This window comes from Crinia signifera, chromosome 6 (genome assembly GCF_055691185.1).
Source record: "Crinia signifera chromosome 6, ASM5569118v1, whole genome shotgun sequence".
Taxonomy (NCBI): Eukaryota; Metazoa; Chordata; class Amphibia; order Anura; family Myobatrachidae; genus Crinia; species Crinia signifera.
Genome location: NC_139222.1, coordinates 158885944 through 158908264, shown reverse-complemented (window position 1 = coordinate 158908264; position 22321 = coordinate 158885944). Strand labels below are relative to the sequence as shown.

The following is a 22321-nucleotide window of genomic DNA, read 5'->3' as shown; positions in this document are numbered from 1 at the left end:
AGCTGAGAGGGGCCCACTTTGCCTGTCAAAGTATCATGTGCGATATACATTTTTCAGCATTAGTTGATAAATAGGGGCCCTTAAAAACTTTTGCTATGGGGCCCACATGTATCTAATTACGCCACTGTGTGATGTGTTATACAGTTTAAAAACAAAAAAACTGCTGTATACATTGGCACTAAGGCAACATAAACAACAAGAAAAACTGCACACAAAAAGTAGTTGTGACCAGTGTTAAGCAGCCCATAGACGCTGCGATGCAGGCTGTGTTCTGTGCTTTGAGGTGTGCGCTCCCGCGGCACCTCATCGCACAGTATAAAAAGCATGTGCTTGCACATACTTTTTGTACTTTGTTTTCATCACATTGCATCGCATTGCATGCACAACGCATGCACAGGCAATGCAATGTGATCCGTGCTTGTTAAGCATGGAACGCACGCCCGTATTGGGGCGTGTATGGGCAGCATTAGTACTTGCTGGGGGGTGGCACACCAGGCTGATAAGGTCATTTTACATCTGCCCCCCTGCAGTGCACATGGTTTTGTCCATCTTAAAAGGAATTTGCCAGAAGGAGTGAACCAAAATAACCTCCATAATATCTAATTTTCTGAGGAGACTATGAGGAGATAAAATTACTCTACAGCACCGGTGCAGGCAGTGGTGGAACTTTTGGGTGGTGGGCCAAGGTGCAAAAATATAATTTGGGTCCCCTTTCTCCACCCCAACCCAAGATTGGCTGGCAAGCGATACTAAGTCCCGGTCTGGGGGCGGAGCTCCAGATGTAAACAAATCCGCTCCCATATACCGGACTGCATTACGCAGGGTCCGGAGAAGCCCCGAAAATCAGCGCGGTGAGTACAATTTGCTTCTACAGGTACCCCACTATGGATTCTACTGGAGCCCGATCTTCTATCAAGACAGGTGAGTTGGAATGTATGGGCTCTGTATACAATAAAGTTGTACTGTAAGTGTGTGTGTGTGTTTTTTTGTAACTATTTTTTACTGCTGGGGGAGTACTAGTCCGAGGATAGCCCCGGGCTTCAGCACGGGCAAGTAAGTTCTGGAGGGGGGGACCCCTTCTTTGGGGGGGGGGGGGCACTTCCCCAGGACCCCTGCCCATGCTGACCGGTCACAGCCGGGGGGTTTGTATAAAAAGTCTCCCCCTGGCTGTGGCATTACCCTGCTGGCTGGTTGGGCCTGGTGCTGGTTCTTGACATACGGGGGACCCCTACTCATTTTGTCCCCCGTATTTTGGGGCCAGGACTGGCCCTTGAGCCTGGTGCTGATTTTATAAAATCCTGGGGACCCCTATTTGTTTTGTCCCGTGATTTTATGAAACCAGGACTGGCTCTTTGAGCCTGGGGCTGGTTATGCTCAGACGGGGGGGATCCCACGACGGTCTTTTTTTAACCCTTTTTTACACCAATACCATGCACAGATCACAATGAACTGTGCATGGTTCAGACAAATTTGCCCATCAGAACCTGGTCTATTTGTTTTGTGATTTTTAGTAATGTTTACTAAAAATTGTATCCCATTAAATTGACGATGTGTTTACTTTTTACTGGGAAAACATCTGGATGCGATTTTTTGCGTTACTAAAAAATCGCACCTTTGAAAGGTGCGAATTTGCGTCAAAAAGTGCGATTTTTGGCACAAATCGCATCCTATAAAATCTGCGATTTTCGGAAAACGGACGTTTTTGCTACAAAAATTGCAAAAAAATAAAATAAAAAATTGGCCCAATGTCTGTGAGTATAATTCTGGACATGAATACAAAATATACATGTAATATCAAAGATATTATTACTATTTAAGTGTTATTTGAAATTTTATAATACATTTTAGAGTTGAACTGGTATAAATGCGCTCTCTCTAATTGATTTACTTTTGGTGTGTTGATTTACAGTGTCGTTTTGGGAGCTGCACAGGTATACTAGTTAAGTACTCTTTTTAAAAAGCATCTCACCTATGAAGTTATTATCTAGATAATTATCTTGCGCCTGATTTGTATAATAATTAGCCTATAGAATATCCAGCACTTTGCACCCTTGCAGAGATCTGTAGAAGTGCTATCCAGAGTGAAATACTTTTGGAGGTCAGAGGTGGCAGCCTGTCATGACCCAGTGAGTGGTCAGAGCACAGATTAGTATATGCCAGTGGTCGGTGGTCAAGGACTTCGAAGGAGCCTGCACTCTGGGCCTGATTAAGACCTGATTACAAGGCTGCAAATTTGCACGACGGGCACTATCGATAAACTGCGCATGCGTACAAAGGTCCTGCAATGAAAGCCTACTTTTTTTTTTATTGCTTGCCATTATCAAGGTGATTGACCGGTCATTTCATTGGAGTGCCAGGAAAAATACTAAGTGTTCCAGAAACATGCTGGGAGTGCCATTAAAAACACTAGGGGTGTCAGAAAAATGCTGTGTCAGGGAAAATGCAGGCATGCCCAAGCGTTTATGGGGAGGGTGTGTAACATCAGCATATGGCCGGATATGCCCGTTTTCATTGCAGCCGGGTTATTTTTGCTAGTGGAAAAGGGTCTTCAGTGTGCCAGTTCCCCACTAATCAATGGAGCCGTAGCCCACTGCCTTGATTTGCAGTGAGCTATTGTTACCTGCAATTGTCATTATGGTTTAGATTGCAGGAAGCAACACTGTCATGAATATACTTATTATATTTGCATAAAAGTACACAAGGATAAAAGCTTGCACAAACGCAGGGATAAACAGTTTCTCATTAAATTACTGTTTAAAGCCTTTCATTAACAATTTAACAACTAGTATCTCTACTGGCAAAACAAACACCAGACAGATGAACATTGTGATTGGCTGGTGGGATGCTGCACAAATCAATTCTCACATTTGCTCATTTCTAGATATAATTAAAGCTGCAGGGGGCTTCATAGCTACAATAAAGAGAATGTGGAGACAAGGTCGACATGTCAGTAATTGCAAAAAAGAAGTTGTCTAAAATGAAGCATCTCAGGATATGAAAGAAGTAGTCCCGTGAATCTCTCTGTTCATCTTGGAAATTAAATAATTGATTGATGGTATGATCAGGCGTTTGCCTTCCGGGGATGAACAAATGAACATGAAATAATTCCCTTAGATGGCGCTAAAATACATCTATAATTAATTACATTGAAACTCTAACAATTGAAAGATAGATAGATAGATAGATAGTTAGATAGATAGATAGATAGATAGATAGGATAGAAACTGCAATCGGTGCATAAAAAAATCTATATCAATATAATGAAAAATAAATGTCTAAATAACTAAAATAAACCTGTGAAAAATATAAAAATCTGTAAAATCTGATATTCAGATTTTAAAAATAACAGTTACATACTGACAAATGCCTGTTTAAGATTATGTATTTTATTGATTCGAGTTTCTCCTATTTTATTCTTAGAACTGGCCAGTAACTGAAGCAGTGAAACTGAGCAGTGCTGCATGTGAGTGTGATGTGAATATGTGACTGAATTGCTGTGCCTTCCCTCCCACCACTCTGATTTCCTGCATCGCTCCTTGTGTGCCTGTGTTTTATATAGTATTTATGTGAAAACCAAATCTGGACCACAGATCCTAGGATTAGGCAAAATTGTGTCTGAACAATTTTCTCCAGGTGACAGTGGCATAACTATTAAATATGCGCCCCTTGCCAAAAAATTTTGGCAGCGCCCCCCCCCCCCCTAAGTAGGGTTAACACCTCCAACCCCCCTTACCCCTCAGCCGCCTCTTCTAGCATCCTTAAAAACTGTCGGCAGTATGGGGCAGCCATTTTGTGAGTGTTACATTTTATATTAGCAGCAGGAGCTGGGAGAGCCGTGACCGCAAATAGATGCCCCGGCGGCAGGTCCCGGCAGACATCAGTGGGTAACAATAGCCCCACAGACCCCCGGTGCCCACACTTTCTCAGCTTCTCCCCGCCTCTGCGGGGCTATAGTTACACCACTGCCAGGTGAGTTTATCCAAAACTGGAAAAAAATAGTTCATCTATTAACTTATTCATCCACATCACCACAAATCCCACATTTCCTGTAATCTATAATAAAGACATACTTCACAGATGGCGAATCCTACATTTCTTCTACAGGCAATAGAAAATTAGTCACTTTACAGTCATAGAGTAAGGGGTGTATTTTTTTCATTGGTGGCAGTGAGTAAATAACTATCATCATTTATGACTGCATATTACAGTGATACACAATTCACTGACAGCTTCACCATAACTCTCAACTGTCCCGATTAGAGCGAGACAGTACTGCTAATTGGACACTGTCCCACCCGCAAGTAGTAGTGTGTCACGGGTGGGGTCAGATTTATGGGAGGCAGTAATGACCTCTGCTCTGCAAAGCAGTTGGTTGTCAATGAATAGATAGGTGCAGATTTATGTTTTGCTGGTGGGTGCTCAAGCCAAAAATATAGGGGAGTGATTTCAAGGGGAATGGGCGTGGCCACAAAATAGGAGGGAGGTGTATGGTTAGAGTTATGCTGCAGTTGGGATAAAAATATGGCTATGATGATGGGGTTATTGTTAGGGTTAGGCTGCAGGAGTAGGGGGTATGGGATGGGTTAGGGGGGGGGGGTATTGTTAGGCTGTGGGGAGGGGTGTATTCACTACTAACCTGTCCCTCCCATGCTATTGGGGGAGATCACATCACCACAGTTCTGCATCCCTCCAGCGGGAATCACTAGCATAAGGCCCTAAATCCAATATCAAGCATTGGATGGAGCGATGTAAAGCACACCAATACTGGACTGTGGAAACATGATCTGTGGAGAGACTAATCACTCTTCCCGGTTTAGCAGGCAAATGGACGAGTCTGGGCTTGATGGCCGAAGGGAAAAAGTTGCCATTATGCCAACTGTGTAGTGGAGGAAGAAAAATGGTATAGGGCTGTTATTCAGGGATTGGGCTAGGCCACTTATTTCCAGTGAAGGACAATCTTAATGCTTCAGCATACCAAGACATATTGAACAATGCTATGCTTCCAACTCTGTGTCAACAGTTTGGGGAAGGTATTTTTCTATTCCAACATGTGACCCAGTGCACAAAGCAAGGACTATAAAGACATGGCTTGATGAAGTCGATGTGTAAGAACGTCTCCCCACACCCCGCTATGCCCCCCCCCCCCCCACACTTGGGTGCGTGCATCCAGAAAACACCCTGTTCACCATGGACGCAAGCACCTGACGTATGCACATGCGCAGAAATGACCCTGTGCATGCGCATACACAACCATTGATGCCCTTGCGAAGATCTTGGTCTGTACATGGACCAGAATAAGGGCCGGTGCCCGCTCTCCAGCTCCCACTGGGAAGTTATCACCTTCGGCACATGATGCACAATCTAGGGCTCAGTTATGTACATGAAATATTTGTAGCCTGAATCTGTGTTTGAGAAATAAATACCCATGAAAGGGTTGATTTCCATAATTATAGCTACATGCACATTTTTATAATTCAAGACTGTAAATGACCTTCACAAGGGGCTATATGGAAAAAAAAAAACTAATATGTAAGCAATCATAAAATATCAGCATGTTTTACAACAATAGGGACCTTATTCAGGTTGAGTCCACCAAACCCCTCCTTGCGAATGGCAGCTGGGCGTCATCCATTCACAAGGCAAATTCGCACGCTGGGCATGCGAATGGATGTTACACAGTAACATCCATTCACAGCCTGCTGGGAACCACCCCATCATTCAATGGTCGCCGACCATCGAATGATGGTGAAGGCTCACACATATGTAAGGTTGCCTCAGAGCAACCTTACAGATGTGTGCCTGCTCGGAGGGAGGTAGGTGGGCAGTATGTGTTTGGTAATAATACTAGCGGGGGTGGTAATGTGTTTGGTAATAATAGTATTATTATTACCAAACACATTGGGCCTTATTCTAGTTCACTCTTTCTGACAAAATCCTTCTTAGGTGGACAAAACCATGTGCACTGCAGGTGGGGCAGATGTTACTTGTGCAGAGAGAATTAGATTTTGGTGGGGTACTTCAAAGTGAGATCTATATTGCAGTGTAAAAATAAAGCAGTCAGTATTTACCCTGCACTGAAACAAAATAGCTCACCCAAATCTAACTCTCTCTGCACATTTTACTTCTGCCCCCCCTGCAGTGCACATGGTTTTGTCCATCTAAGAAGGATTTTGTCAGAAAGAGTGAACTAGAATAAGGCCCATTATACCTAGGAAACGCAAATTTTACACTAAACCGGAAATACATCACAGGAAATCCGGAAATGCCGGTGTTAGGTCTATTTAGATTAATAATTGTTTTTATCTATTTCTTAATCTTGTTTTTTAATTATAATAGAAAACCCCACTTGGAATCTGTCTCCTATTCATATGAGTACCTGTATAATCATGATTTGATAATGTGTTAAGTGGATACCATCACGTGTGCATGATGCTGTAATCAAAAAAGGTATTTTTACCTGCACTGTGTACCTAAGAAACCACCTTGAAAAAGCTGCATGAGCAGCGAAACGCATCGGATACTGGTACATCATAATTGCTGCTTCACCCATCTCTTTCTTGAAATCATGGGTGAGATTTAATAGGATGAGAGTTTCAGAAAGTGAGAGATTTGGTGAGAAATCTCCAGTTTTTTTAAAGCGGCAATCATTTACACTGCAAAATCAAACTGGTTTAGCAGTGTAAATGATTGCCACTTTAATAAAACTGGAGATTTCTCACCAAATCTCTCACTTTCTGGATCTCTCATCCTAATAAATCTCACCCCATGTCTCCAAGTACCGGTATAACTGCAGCAGCAGTTCCATCCATTTGTGCTATTCCAGGAACAGAGGACCCATATGCAGGCCATACAAACGACTGTGGAGGAATAAATTGCCTGCTGAGGACCGTGTGATAACTTCAGATATTCCATCTGTGTGGGGGACTGCCATACCCACCACCTTGATCGGAGGAAGTAGCTTGAACGAATACCATTTAATACCTGCCAACAGGACGATTTGCACCTTTTGGGCCCAAAAGGAAAGGGGCGCATAAGGAGATGAGGTGATTGAAACAACCAATTCAAATGTGCACAATTTATTGCAGCTTTATATATTTCATGTTTTTTTATTTTATCTTAATCAATTTTTAGGCTATTCAGCCGATTCTTTTTACAGTGTTATATTACAATATATGTTTATTTTGCAATATTTAATTTATTTTTTTATTGCATTACCACATCCACCATATCAGATCTGATTGCAGTACAAATTTGTTTGGAAAATGGGCAAAACCATGTGCACTGCAGGTGGGGCAGATGTAACATGTGCAGAGAGAGTTAAATTTGGGTGGGGTGTGTTGAAACTAAAATCTAAATTGCAGTGTAAAAATAATGCAGCCAGTATTTACCCTGCACAGAAACCAAATAACTCACACAAATCTAACTCTCTCTGCACATGTTACATCTGCCCCACCTGCAGTGCACATGATTTTCCCCATTTTCCAAACAAATTTGTACTGCGATCAGATCTGAATAAAGGCCATACTGTGGATACAAGTGATTCGTTATCACTTGTATCTATGATAAATGGAAAATGAGGTTAGGTGTCATCACAAACTAGATCCACTCCCAATTATTGCAATGTATTTTTAAACAATGCTAAATGTAAAGACCAGGAAAAAATGGGGCCTGATGCAGAATGTGATATTTGACAACAGATTTGTCAATGCGGTACTTGTGTATTATCACGGCGCCTGCGAAATCGGCCGCAAATCGCATGCAAAAATTGGATGCGATTTAGCGGGCGATTTTCGGCCGATTATTGGTACGCATCCTCCCGACCTGTTGATACCCCCACTATCCACTTCGGCGTGGAGTTGATTGTATAAAGGGTGGTGAGTGCAGCGAGCCCCGCGAGGGGACGCAGAAAACGATCCCGAAGTGCGTCGATTACACGGATTACTTGACGTGTATTCCGCGTCTGCTCGCCACGCTTCGGGATCGTTTTCCGCGTCCGCTTGCCACGCTTCGGGCAATAGTCTTGGGCAGTATAATGTAACATCATACCTCCCAACTTTGTTATCCTGTGCCACGGGACTTCTGCACGCCACAAAGTGGGGTGCTCCCAGTAAGGAGGAGTGCTCTATGCAAAAGAGGGCATGGCTTCACTAGGATGGCGCTCCCATGAGCCATGCCTCCCTATTACATCATTCTTGGGGCATTGCTAGCACTGTGTCAGCTGCTGGCCTTGCTCCCAACCCCTCAGACTCGCTAAATAAACCCTGTACGTATGCGACAGCATCGATTTTGCACTGCTCTGCTCAGCTGCGGGAGACAAGGGGGACTCTCAATATGCCCCCTCCGCCTGTGGGATACTGCCCACCCTCCCAAAAAAGGGAAGGTCCTGCGAAAATCTGGACAATTATGAGGTATGTAGCATTTATAATGTATCATTCAAGTGCACAGTCTGGATCCTGATCCCTGGAGAAGGGGTTTGGCCCTCAGGGAGCAGGGCCCACCGGGAGTTTCCCCTATACCCCGTGGGACAGTCCAGCCCTGCTTCCAGCAGCTGTGCACATGTTCCACAACATAATTATATTTAATTATGCACAGTATATTTAAATGGTTTTCTGATGATTGATTACATTTTGGAAGTAGTAATTAGATTTAATACTGGAACAAGAGAACAGAATAATAGAATATGCTTTCATGTATAAATAAGTATTTGCAGTTCAATCAGCACTCACCAGTTATCTAGTGTATTGGTATGGAGTGCAGAATAAGCACTTATGAGCAAATGTTGCATTATTACATTACTAGAACATCCAGAATATCTGGATAATAGGTCGGAAATGTCTAGGTCAACACCAAAAGATCAACATTGACAAAATGTGAACATGCACAAGACTGACATTGACAAATTGTAACATTGTAACAAGGTCGACAATGTCAAAAGGTTGACACAAGCAAAACTTTGACATGGCAAACCTTGACAACTGTCACGAAGCATGGTGCGCGAACGTGATACACTAACTGGACATGCTCATAAATCATGTCATGTTTTTCATTTGTCAACCCTTTCCATGTCGATGTTCTTCGTGACACCCTTTCGTCATTGTTGATTTTGTGCATGTCAATCTTTTATCAATGTCGACCTTGTGCATGTTGACCTCTTGTCCACTTCGACCTTGTGCATGTTGACCTTTTGGTGTCAACCTATTGACTGTCTAACTAGGCACTTTTGACCCTCTGATCCATAACAGAATGAGAATTCATCCAGAAAGACTATGTAAACTAGTACAGGAATGGCATTAGAACACCCTCCCTTAATGGCCGGGACGATCCTGAAAATTGGGTCTGCCTCCCGGCCCCCTGAGAAGATGGGCAAGAGCCAGGGGTGGTGTGTGCGGGAACCGGGGTGGAGCACTGGCCGAGAGATGAGGAGCAGCGGTCCCCAGGGAGGCAGCAGTGTGATGACAGCAGGAGCAACAGTGCCACCGCCGCTGAAGGGACTGTAATGTAAACCCTCTGCCCGGTAGCTGGGGGTGGGGTGTGTGGGAGCCTGGGTGGAGAACTGGCTGGGAGATGAGGAGCAGCAGTCCCCCTTGGGAGGCAGCAGTGTGATGACAGCAGGAGCAGCAGTGCCACTGCCGCTGAAGGGACAGTAATGTAAACCTTCTGCCCGGAAGCCGAGGGTGGGGTGTGCGGGAGCTGGGGTGGAAAACTGTCTGGGAGATGAGGAGCAGCAGTCCCCGGGGAGGCAGCAGTGTGATGACAGTAGGAGCAGCAGTGCCACCGCTGCTGAAGGGACTGTAATGTAAACCCTCTGCCCGGAAGCTGGGCGTGGGGTGTGCGGGAACCAGGGTGGAGCACTGGTTGGGAGATGAGGAGCCGCAGTCCCTGAGGCGGCAGCAGTGTGATGCCAGAGCTGCGGTGACAGCTCACAGGTGGGAACTTCCATCCGCAGCGTGGGGTCACCGGGCCCCAGTGTGGAACTGTCCTGGGGGTGGGTGCCTGCTACTGCCTTGCATTATCACAGCTCAGTCCAGCATACAGTATGGTGTCACCCAGCTCCTGTGCAGGACTGTCCTGGGGTAGGGTGGCTGCAGCTGTCCCGCATTATCACAGAGTAGTCGCCGCATACAGTGCTAACCGCACACCGTAGCTGATGCACCACCTCTTGCATGAAACTATTTGTAGAAAGAATCAGGAATGGAAAGGGGAGGAATCAGGACCGTCAGGGGACATTTGGCAGTTTTGCCTAGGGTGTCAATAAACTTTGCAGGGGCCCTTGGGGCAGGGGCGGGCTGGGGAAAGGGTGCCACATGCCCCCCAGGCCGGTATGTACTGGCTGGGCCAGCTGTCCCCTACTGCCGCAGCCGCCGCCTCTGTGACCAGCTGCACACACTGGCTTCCTGGCCGCCCGAATGTAAGGCGACGGCCCCTGCAAAAATGGCTGCCGCCTTGGAGGAGACAGACACTAGAGGTACTGCCATACCTCTAGTGTCTGTCAGAAGAAAACAGCGCGGCCAGCGTTACCCGGAAGTGCGGATTCGGGTAGCGCTGGCACGCTATTAAAATGGAACCCCTTGGTGGTGAGCATGTACCCTGTCCAGGGCCGGATTTGTGACTAGGCCCGTGAGGCACGGGCCTAGGGGCGGCACATATTAGGGGCGGCACTGCAGGCTGCCTCTGTGAGTCTGCCTGTGAGTCTCTCCCCACCAGTGGCAGAGCACCCTCTTGAAGTTTTATTTTTTAAAGTCTCCTACCCTTTCCTCTAGCTGGCATACTTAAACAGAAGATCCCCTCAGCACCGCCACCAGCGCATTGGTGACAGCAGGGGCAATTGACCTAGGCGGCTCCCGCCGACCCCAGAGAGAGATCCAGCGGGGGGAAACTGCTTGACGGCATCCCCCTCACGCGGCATCCCCCTCACGCGGCACAGCGCTGCTGATCCTCAGACCCAGCGTGCGTGGTGGAGGGGGGTAACTACTTGGCGGCTCCCCCCTCCTCTGTCACTTGTGAATCCCGGCGCCGGGCATGGCAGCCCGCCCCCTCCCCCTTCCCTGGACCCAGCCAGCCCCACAGGCTGCACCGCAGTGCTCATTCTCAGACCCAGCAAGGGGGATGACATGACGGCTTCCCCCCTCCACCACCGCGGATTATGGAGGAGATTCCAGCAGAAGCAGGAGCTGAGGAGCAGTATTGTGAATGGGACAGACAAGCAAACCCCAGGTCAGTGCTTCCATCCCCTGTCCCCAGCCCAGTGCTCCGCATCTAACCAATCATCCCCCCAGCCCAGTACCCCTCATCTAACCAACCATCCACCAGCCCAGTGCTCACCATCTATCCCCTGTCCCCAGCCCAGTGCCTCCCATCTCACCAACCATCCCCTGTCCCCAGCCCAGTGCCTCCCATCTCACCAACCATCCCCTGTCCCCAGCCCAGTGACCCCCATCTCACCAACCATCCCCTGTCCCCAGCCCAGTGCCCCCATCTAACCAACCATCTGCCGTCCCCAGCCCAGTGCCCCCAATATAATCAACCGTCCCCAGCCGGCCCCCACTATCCCAGTGTGTCACCATGCCCCCTTCCCTCCCCATCAGCTAACTGCCCACATCCACTGCCCACCACATAACCCCGAGCCAGTACAATCACAGTGTCCCTCCCCATAGCCTTACTCCTCACACTCGTGTAACCTTAACCAGTATATACAGCCTGTCTGGTCCTGCCTTCTACTCTATCATACCCCTCCCCATTTACTATTCTGACCCCCAACCCCCCCCTTCATTCTGGTGGGGGGCTGGGGGGCTCTTTCAAAATTCTGGTATGGGGCCAGACAGGTCTAGTTATGCCCTTGGTCACCACCAGTCCAGTCCAGACTGAGTGACCTGACCAGGCAGCAGCAGCATGGCCAAGCCAAGTGGGCAGTGGCGAGTGACGACCACCGCCGCCTCTCGTCACTCACCGCTGCCTGCTCGCTCAGCCGTGCACACAAAATCAAAGTCAGTCCCACGGCGCATCTGGGAGGCTCCGCCACTCACTGGCTCAGGCTCACTGCCACCCTATGCCAATTGGCTATTCTATACACACAGCATATTGGCTGCTGTGTATGGAATGGGTGGGGACAGCAGCTGAGCCGAGCGGCATGCTCGTGTAAAGAATATGTTAAAAAACACCGGGGGGGGGGATATTTTGTGCCTAGGGGCGGCCTGGCTCCTAAATTCACCCCTGACCCTGTCTCTCACCTGACAAAAAATATATCACTCCCTCTGGCAACAAGCACTCCCCCTATGGAGTGCTACATGCCCCTTCCTCCAGCAATGAGCATATAGCACTCCATAGCAACAAGCATGTCATTTCCCCTAGCAAAATAGCTCACCCAAATCTAACTCTCTCTGCACATTTTACTTCTGCCCCCCCTGCAGTGCACATGGTTTTGTCCATCTAAGAAGGATTTTGTCAGAAAGAGTGAACTAGAATAAGGCCCATTATACCTAGGAAACGCAAATTTTACACTAAACCGGAAATACATCACAGGAAATCCGGAAATGCCGGTGTTAGGTCTATTTAGATTAATAATTGTTTTTATCTATTTCTTAATCTTGTTTTTTAATTATAATAGAAAACCCCACTTGGAATCTGTCTCCTATTCATATGAGTACCTGTATAATCATGATTTGATAATGTGTTAAGTGGATACCATCACGTGTGCATGATGCTGTAATCAAAAAAGGTATTTTTACCTGCACTGTGTACCTAAGAAACCACCTTGAAAAAGCTGCACGAGCAGCGAAACGCATCGGATACTGGTACATCATAATTGCTGCTTCACCCATCTCTTTCTTGAAATCATGGGTGAGATTTAATAGGATGAGAGTTTCAGAAAGTGAGAGATTTGGTGAGAAATCTCCAGTTTTTTTAAAGCGGCAATCATTTACACTGCAAAATCAAACTGGTTTAGCAGTGTAAATGATTGCCACTTTAATAAAACTGGAGATTTCTCACCAAATCTCTCACTTTCTGGATCTCTCATCCTAATAAATCTCACCCCATGTCTCCAAGTACCGGTATAACTGCAGCAGCAGTTCCATCCATTTGTGCTATTCCAGGAACAGAGGACCCATATGCAGGCCATACAAACGACTGTGGAGGAATAAATTGCCTGCTGAGGACCGTGTGATAACTTCAGATATTCCATCTGTGTGGGGGACTGCCATACCCACCACCTTGATCGGAGGAAGTAGCTTGAACGAATACCATTTAATACCTGCCAACAGGACGATTTGCACCTTTTGGGCCCAAAAGGAAAGGGGCGCATAAGGAGATGAGGTGATTGAAACAACCAATTCAAATGTGCACAATTTATTGCAGCTTTATATATTTCATGTTTTTTTATTTTATCTTAATCAATTTTTAGGCTATTCAGCCGATTCTTTTTACAGTGTTATATTACAATATATGTTTATTTTGCAATATTTAATTTATTTTTTTATTGCATTACCACATCCACCATACAGCGCAACTACCCCCATTGTTTTTTTGTTTACCCATAAGGGTATGACACCCCTTTTCCTGTTGCAGCTTGGCAAAGCAGCTCTATACGGGCGCCCTATCCAGATATTACGGTATCTGTCTTCCCTTATTCAGATCTGATTGCAGTACAAATTTGTTTGGAAAATGGGCAAAACCATGTGCACTGCAGGTGGGGCAGATGTAACATGTGCAGAGAGAGTTAAATTTGGGTGGGGTGTGTTGAAACTAAAATCTAAATTGCAGTGTAAAAATAATGCAGCCAGTATTTACCCTGCACAGAAACCAAATAACTCACACAAATCTAACTCTCTCTGCACATGTTACATCTGCCCCACCTGCAGTGCACATGATTTTCCCCATTTTCCAAACAAATTTGTACTGCGATCAGATCTGAATAAAGGCCATACTGTGGATACAAGTGATTCGTTATCACTTGTATCTATGATAAATGGAAAATGAGGTTAGGTGTCATCACAAACTAGATCCACTCCCAATTATTGCAATGTATTTTTAAACAATGCTAAATGTAAAGACCAGGAAAAAATGGGGCCTGATGCAGAATGTGATATTTGACAACAGATTTGTCAATGCGGTACTTGTGTATTATCACGGCGCCTGCGAAATAGGCCGCAAATCGCATGCAAAAATTGGATGCGATTTAGCTGGCGATTTTCGGCCGATTATTGGTACGCATCCTCCCGACCTGTTGATACCCCCACTATCCACTTCGGCGTGGAGTTGATTGTATAAAGGGTGGTGAGTGCAGCGAGCCCCGCGAGGGGACGCAGAAAACGATCCCGAAGTGCGGCGATTACACGGATTACTTGACGTGTATTCCGCGTCTGCTCGCCACGCTTCGGGATCGTTTTCCGCGTCCGCTTGCCACGCTTCGGGCAATAGTCTTGGGCAGTATAATGTAACATCATACCTCCCAACTTTGTTATCCTGTGCCACGGGACTTCTGCATGCCACAAAGTGGGGTGCTCCCAGTAAGGAGGAGTGCTCTATGCAAAAGAGGGCATGGCTTCACTAGGATGGCGCTCCCATGAGCCATGCCTCCCTATTACATCATTCTTGGGGCATTGCTAGCACTGTGTCAGCTGCTGGCCTTGCTCCCAACCCCTCAGACTCGCTAAATAAACCCTGTACGTATGCGACAGCATCGATTTTGCACTGCTCTGCTCAGCTGCGGGAGACAAGGGGGACTCTCAATATGCCCCCTCCGCCTGTGGGATACTGCCCACCCTCCCAAAAAAGGGAAGGTCCTGCGAAAATCTGGACAATTATGAGGTATGTAGCATTTATAATGTATCATTCAAGTGCACAGTCTGGATCCTGATCCCTGGAGAAGGGGTTTGGCCCTCAGGGAGCAGGGCCCACCGGGAGTTTCCCCTATACCCCGTGGGACAGTCCAGCCCTGCTTCCAGCAGCTGTGCACATGTTCCACAACATAATTATATTTAATTATGCACAGTATATTTAAATGGTTTTCTGATGATTGATTACATTTTGGAAGTAGTAATTAGATTTAATACTGGAACAAGAGAACAGAATAATAGAATATGCTTTCATGTATAAATAAGTATTTGCAGTTCAATCAGCACTCACCAGTTATCTAGTGTATTGGTATGGAGTGCAGAATAAGCACTTATGAGCAAATGTTGCATTATTACATTACTAGAACATCCAGAATATCTGGATAATAGGTCGGAAATGTCTAGGTCAACACCAAAAGATTAACATTGACAAAATGTGAACATGCACAAGACTGACATTGACAAATTGTAACATTGTAACAAGGTCGACAATGTCAAAAGGTTGACACAAGCAAAACTTTGACATGGCAAACCTTGACAACTGTCACGAAGCATGGTGCGCGAACGTGATACACTAACTGGACATGCTCATAAATCATGTCATGTTTTTCATTTGTCAACCCTTTCCATGTCGATGTTCTTCGTGACACCCTTTCGTCATTGTTGATTTTGTGCATGTCAATCTTTTATCAATGTCGACCTTGTGCATGTTGACCTCTTGTCCACTTCGACCTTGTGCATGTTGACCTTTTGGTGTCAACCTATTGACTGTCTAACTAGGCACTTTTGACCCTCTGATCCATAACAGAATGAGAATTCATCCAGAAAGACTATGTAAACTAGTACAGGAATGGCATTAGAACACCCTCCCTTAATGGCCGGGACGATCCTGAAAATTGGGTCTGCCTCCCAGGCCCCCTGAGAAGATGGGCAAGAGCCAGGGGTGGTGTGTGCGGGAACCGGGGTGGAGCACTGGCCGAGAGATGAGGAGCAGCGGTCCCCAGGGAGGCAGCAGTGTGATGACAGCAGGAGCAACAGTGCCACCGCCGCTGAAGGGACTGTAATGTAAACCCTCTGCCCGGTAGCTGGGGGTGGGGTGTGTGGGAGCCTGGGTGGAGAACTGGCTGGGAGATGAGGAGCAGCAGTCCCCCTTGGGAGGCAGCAGTGTGATGACAGCAGGAGCAGCAGTGCCACTGCCGCTGAAGGGACAGTAATGTAAACCTTCTGCCCGGAAGCCGAGGGTGGGGTGTGCGGGAGCTGGGGTGGAAAACTGTCTGGGAGATGAGGAGCAGCAGTCCCCGGGGAGGCAGCAGTGTGATGACAGTAGGAGCAGCAGTGCCACCGCTGCTGAAGGGACTGTAATGTAAACCCTCTGCCCGGAAGCTGGGCGTGGGGTGTGCGGGAACCAGGGTGGAGCACTGGTTGGGAGATGAGGAGCCGCAGTCCCTGAGGCGGCAGCAGTGTGATGCCAGAGCTGCGGTGACAGCTCACAGGTGGGAACTTCCATCCGCAGCGTGGGGTCACCGGGCCCCAGTGTGGAACTGTCCTGGGGGTGGGTGCCTGCTACTGCCTTGCATTATCACAGCTCAGTCCAGCATACAGTATGGTGTCACCCAGCTCCTGTGCAGGACTGTCCTGGGGTAGGGTGGCTGCAGCTGTCCCGCATTATCACAGAGTAGTCGCCGCATACAGTGCTAACCGCACACCGTAGCTGATGCACCACCTCTTGCATGAAACTATTTGTAGAAAGAATCAGGAATGGAAAGGGGAGGAATCAGGACCGTCGGGGGACATTTGGCAGTTTTGCCTAGGGTGTCAATAAACTTGGCAGGGGCGGGCTGGGGGCAGGGTGCCACATGCCCCCCAGGCCGGTATGTACTGGCTGGGCCAGCTGTCCCCTACTGCCGCAGCCGCCGCCTCTGTGACCAGCTGCACACACTGGCTTCCTGGCCGCCTGAATGTAAGGCGACGGCCCCTGCAAAAATGGCTGCCGCCTTGGAGGAGACAGACACTAGAGGTACTGCCATACCTCTAGTGTCTGTCAGAAGAAAACAGCGCGGCCAGCGTTACCCGGAAGTGCGGATTCGGGTAGCGCTGGCACGCTATTAAAATGGAACCCCTTGGTGGTGAGCATGTACCCTGTCCAGGGCCGGATTTGTGACTAGGCCCGTGAGGCACGGGCCTAGGGGCGGCACATATTAGGGGCGGCACTGCAGGCTGCCTCTGTGAGTCTGCCTGTGAGTCTCTCCCCACCAGTGGCAGAGCACCCTCTTGAAGTTTTATTTTTTAAAGTCTCCTACCCTTTCCTCTAGCTGGCATACTTAAACAGAAGATCCCCTCAGCACCGCCACCAGCGCATTGGTGACAGCAGGGGCAATTGACCTAGGCGGCTCCCGCCGACCCCAGAGAGAGATCCAGCGGGGGGAAACTGCTTGACGGCATCCCCCTCACGCGGCACTGCCTGCAGCGCTGCTGATCCTCAGACCCAGCGTGCGTGGTGGAGGGGGGTAACTACTTGGCGGCTCCCCCCTCCTCTGTCACTTGTGAATCCCGGCGCCGGGCATGGCAGCCCGCCCCCTCCCCCTTCCCTGGACCCAGCCAGCCCCACAGGCTGCACCGCAGTGCTCATTCTCAGACCCAGCAAGGGGGATGACATGACGGCTTCCCCCCTCCACCACCGCGGATTATGGAGGAGATTCCAGCAGAAGCAGGAGCTGAGGAGCAGTATTGTGAATGGGACAGACAAGCAAACCCCAGGTCAGTGCTTCCATCCCCTGTCCCCAGCCCAGTGCTCCGCATCTAACCAATCATCCCCCCAGCCCAGTACCCCTCATCTAACCAACCATCCACCAGCCCAGTGCTCACCATCTGTCCCCAGCCCAGTGCCTCCCATCTCACCAACCATCCCCTGTCCCCAGCCCAGTGCCTCCCATCTCACCAACCATCCCCTGTCCCCAGCCCAGTGACCCCCATCTCACCAACCATCCCCTGTCCCCAGCCCAGTGCCCCCATCTAACCAACCATCTGCCGTCCCCAGCCCAGTGCCCCCAATATAATCAACCGTCCCCAGCCGGCCCCCACTATCCCAGTGTGTCACCATGCCCCCTTCCCTCCCCATCAGCTAACTGCCCACATCCACTGCCCACCACATAACCCCGAGCCAGTACAATCACAGTGTCCCTCCCCATAGCCTTACTCCTCACACTCGTGTAACCTTAACCAGTATATACAGCCTGTCTGGTCCTGCCTTCTACTCTATCATACCCCTCCCCATTTACTATTCTGACCCCCAACCCCCCCCTTCATTCTGGTGGGGGGCTGGGGGGCTCTTTCAAAATTCTGGTATGGAGCCAGACAGGTCTAGTTATGCCCTTGGTCACCACCAGTCCAGTCCAGACTGAGTGACCTGACCAGGCAGCAGCAGCATGGCCAAGCCAAGTGGGCAGTGGCGAGTGACGACCACCGCCGCCTCTCGTCACTCACCGCTGCCTGCTCGCTCAGCCGTGCACACAAAATCAAAGTCAGTCCCACGGCGCATCTGGGAGGCTCCGCCACTCACTGGCTCAGGCTCACTGCCACCCTATGCCAATTGGCTATTCTATACACACAGCATATTGGCTGCTGTGTATGGAATGGGTGGGGACAGCAGCTGAGCCGAGCGGCATGCTCGTGTAAAGAATATGTTAAAAACACCGGGGGGGGGGGGGGGGGGGGGGATATTTTGTGCCTAGGGGCGGCCTGGCTCCTAAATTCACCCCTGACCCTGTCTCTCACCTGACAAAAAATATATCACTCCCTCTGGCAACAAGCACTCCCCCTATGGAGTGCTACATGCCCCTTCCTCCAGCAATGAGCATATAGCACTCCATAGCAACAAGCATGTCATTTCCCCTAGCAATGAACATGTAATTCCCCCATGGCAACAAGAATAAAACCTCTGGCAAGATGTATGTAACCCCTGGCAACGAGCGATATTCCTCTGACAATGAGCATGTAGGTACTGTAAGCAGCAGTTATACATACCTCCCAACTGTCACGATTACAGCGGGACAGTCCCGATTTTCGGGTCCTGTCCTGCTGTCCCACCCGCGGCAGGCATTGTCCTGCTGCGGGTGGTGGCAGTTGGGAGACCCCCCAATCTAATAGAATAGACACTGTTCGCATGCGCACAGCGTCTATTCTCGTATGAAAATGAGGTTGCGGCTAATTAGCATAAGCCGCCCTCATTTGCATACGCCCCGCCCCCTTTTTGGGCACTCGCGCGATTGTCCCTATTTCATCTGCACAGAAGTTGGGAGGTATGGTTATATGGTATAATATGTAATAGGCATTATTATGTTTAATGGGCATCACGGTTTTGGCATTATGTGTAATGGCCATTACAGTGTTGACTTTATGTGTAATGGGCATTACGTTGTGTGTCATTATGTGTAATGGGCATTACAGTGTAAATTTTTGCGACGCGCCTTCGGCGTGCACTGTCCCCATTTCTGGTGTATATGTGTGGGGGGAAATGATTGTTTTATCCTTGCTGCATACTAGAGGGGAGAGGGTAGGGTTGTGAAACGATGGCGATGGTGGTGGGCCACTTGCTTTTGTTGCCCCCCAGGCTGAAAGTTGCCAGCCAACCCCTGCCTGGGAGGACCCATCATTTACTCCTGCCCCCTGTATAATTGTAATCTTCACCTACTTTTACCTGCAGTTCATTTAGTTATTTTCATCTTTAGTACCTGGTCCCTCACCCTGCGGCAAGATAAGCTGCCCCGGTCGCCCGTTATTAGCTATGATTCACATGTACACTTTTATGGAGATTCATACCACTGACCGCAAGGTGGCGCACTTGTCCCACAGTAATGGAGGCGGGGCTCTCTGTGTGGCGTCAGGACGCAGGAAGGGCCCGGGACGTAGCTTACTCAGAGTGTTCGGCGAGCTGCCTGTGAGACCGCGGCCTGGAGTCCAGTGTGCAGCGCCGGAGGTGGTGATACGGCCCGGGGTAGGGATCGCTGTTGCAGAGAGTCTCCTGAAAGACTGTAGGGAGGGGAGACAAGGTGCTGGATACGGGGAGGGGAGCAATGAGTGAGCGCGGCTGTCTCTGGTAACGCTGCTGGGGTCGGGTCATGTGGGCATAAGTAAGCAGTATGTAAAGGAGTAACCGGTTGTGTGATACATAGGAAGGTAAAAGGTCGGGCAGTAGCATATGCTGATATTTCCTTGGGTGGGGAGTGATTTGGTTACAGGAGAGGCGCTTGTTTAAGTGTGGGGATAATGTGTCACACCCACGTATATTAGGGCGAGAGGGACTGGCAGGTCATGTTTTTTAGGTAGGTGGGTAGGTAGGATTTCTGCTATAATAGGTTGTGTTGAGGGTTGACAGCAGGTCCTACTAGCTTAGGGTTGGTAGGGGTGTGGGTCACAGTGGGAGTTTCAGGGTTAGGAGTGACAGCTACAGTAGCACTGGTTTTTGGGTTGGGATGGGGTGGGGGGCAGATGACAGGCATGGCTATATCTGGTTGGGATGGGCGTCAGCACGCATTGCTATTATAGGTTGTGAAGGGTTCTGCAGGCATGGCTATATTGGGTTGGGAGGGGGAGAATGCAGGCACGACTGATTAGGTTAGAAGAGTGTGAACAGCAGGCGCCTGGCTATTCCAGTTAGGGGTGTCTGCATAAATTGATACTACATGGTTTGAAGGGGTTTGCAGGCATGGCTGTTTGGGGTTGGGAGGGGGAAATGCAGGCAATCTGTTTCATTTTGGAAGAGGGCATGTCTATTTTGAGTTATGGGTTTAGTAGTCATGGATATTACAATTTTATTTATTTACAGTTTCTTATATAACACAGCATATTCTGTTGCGCTTTACAATTGGAAACAACAGCGATTTAAACAAACTGGGTAGAAACAAACCGACATAGAGGTAGGAGGGCCCTGCTCGCAAGCTCACAATCTATAGGGATACATAAGGATATAATTCCATAGTATGCATATGTGTGCAAACGGTGCTTTATGCCAGTATTAAAGCAGATTGTTATAACATTCATGTTTCCTTGTCTCATCAGGCCACAAGCGGCAGATCCCCTAACAATCACACAAGAAAGGTGTGACCGACACACAACTGCCACCATGTACTGTTTGCAGTGGCTGCTTCCTGTGCTCCTGATTCCTAAACCACTTAATCCAGCCCTCTGGTTCAGTCATTCTGTGTTTATGGGATTCTACTTACTGAGCTTCTTACTGGAGAGGAAACCATGCACCATCTGTGCCTTGGTCTTTCTGGGTGCCCTCTTTCTTATTTGCTACAGCTGCTGGGGTAACTGCTTTTTATATCATTGCAGTGCCAGCCAGCTACCTGACTCAGCCATTGATCCAGCTGTGGTGGGCACTTAGAGGGTTCACACATGGACTGCTTTTGCCAGGAACGTGGCACCACTTGCACCAGTGTGTGTCGAAGATGAAACGGGACAACAGGGACTCCATGTTGAATTAATCAGAGACAGCGGTTTTGGTGAAATGGATCCCCTCTTTTCCCTGATGCTGTGTTGCTATTGGTGGGCAGAGACATTTGCATACCAGCCCCTGGTATTGTGGTGCTTGAGGGCTTTTAATTGTATTTTGGGGTCTTTTGCTCCTCCAACCACAGGTCTTTTTAAAAATCATGTTTACACTTCTGTCCCCTCTGTCATTGCTAATAGTTGCATTCTCATACAGCCTCTCAGCACAAACAGTATTTCCTGAGGATGGTTGGGCTATGTGACTTATTTGGATATCTTTAGTGGGAAAAACTGCACAAACTGACAAATTACTAGAGCGTGCTATAAAGTGTACCTGCTTTCTGCTATTCAGCTTATCAGTTTTCTAGGATCTGGGAAATTCATAGAGGCAAGAAGTTTTCAAAGTCTTGTCTCCTGAATGTTGCTACTTCCCAGTGAATCGGTAAGCTGTGTTCTTATGAATATTGCCTCCAGTCATAAACTTGCTTTAAGCAGGTGCCTGTTCACCTAGAATTGCCCATTTACCATAAGAAGACTGTGACTTCACCTAAAGGTTTTATGAAATAACAGTTGCCTAATGTTCAACTTACCATTGCACTGTATTGGGGGGGGAGGTGTCATCCTAAAAATGTTTGTATATGAATCTTGAGACTTTACCCTTTTATGTTGGAGGGGAATTAAATAAAGCTTTATTAATCATGAGTTACAATGTGCTAATTTGGGGTGACAATTATAAATGTTGTTAGTTGAAATCAGTGGTGGGGAAAAAAGTTATTAAATGTCCCCTTATTCACAGAGGAGTGACTAAATGGATTAAAATAAAACATATGAACAGTGGGTACTTGTTTTCCTAGCACGGCACCCGTCGTGGGTCATCGCATACCTTAACTTAAGGTATGCGATGGACCCGAATTTCTGTCTATTTTGATCCTTTATTGCCGGCAATGAGAAAATCGCGTCCATCGCATGCCATTATAATGGCATGTGATGCGACCGACGCT

At 48.1% G+C, this 22321-nt stretch overlaps 1 protein-coding gene across 5 annotated transcripts; it reads left to right on the top strand.

Annotated features, from left to right (window-relative positions):
- The first annotated feature begins 10518 nt into the window (after positions 1-10518).
- On the top strand, positions 10519-22022 carry BLCAP (BLCAP apoptosis inducing factor). 5 transcript variants are annotated; one of them, XM_083147795.1, is made up of 3 exons: positions 10519-11214; positions 13092-13311; positions 20889-22022. In XM_083147795.1, the coding sequence occupies exons 2-3, from the start codon at positions 13307-13309 to the stop codon at positions 21214-21216; spliced, it is 333 nt and encodes a 110-aa protein (XP_083003921.1). In that variant the 5' UTR covers positions 10519-11214; positions 13092-13306; the 3' UTR covers positions 21217-22022. The 5 variants fall into 5 exon arrangements, with proteins under 5 accessions (XP_083003921.1, XP_083003920.1, XP_083003922.1 ...); XM_083147794.1 differs by lacking the exons at positions 10519-11214; positions 13092-13311 and adding an exon at positions 17321-17588; XM_083147796.1 differs by lacking the exons at positions 10519-11214; positions 13092-13311 and adding an exon at positions 19667-19824.
- Positions 22023-22321: the final 299 nt, after the last annotated feature.

Bases quoted from the DNA above. Each gene is read 5' to 3' on its own strand.
- BLCAP (XM_083147794.1), top strand. From the start codon at position 17,518: ATGGAGGAGATTCCAGCAGAAGCAGGAGCTGAGGAGCAGTATTGTGAA. The intron at 17,589-20,888 runs GTCAGTGCTTCC...TTGTCTCATCAG, and splicing joins GACAGACAAGCAAACCCCAG to GCCACAAGCGGCAGATCCCC.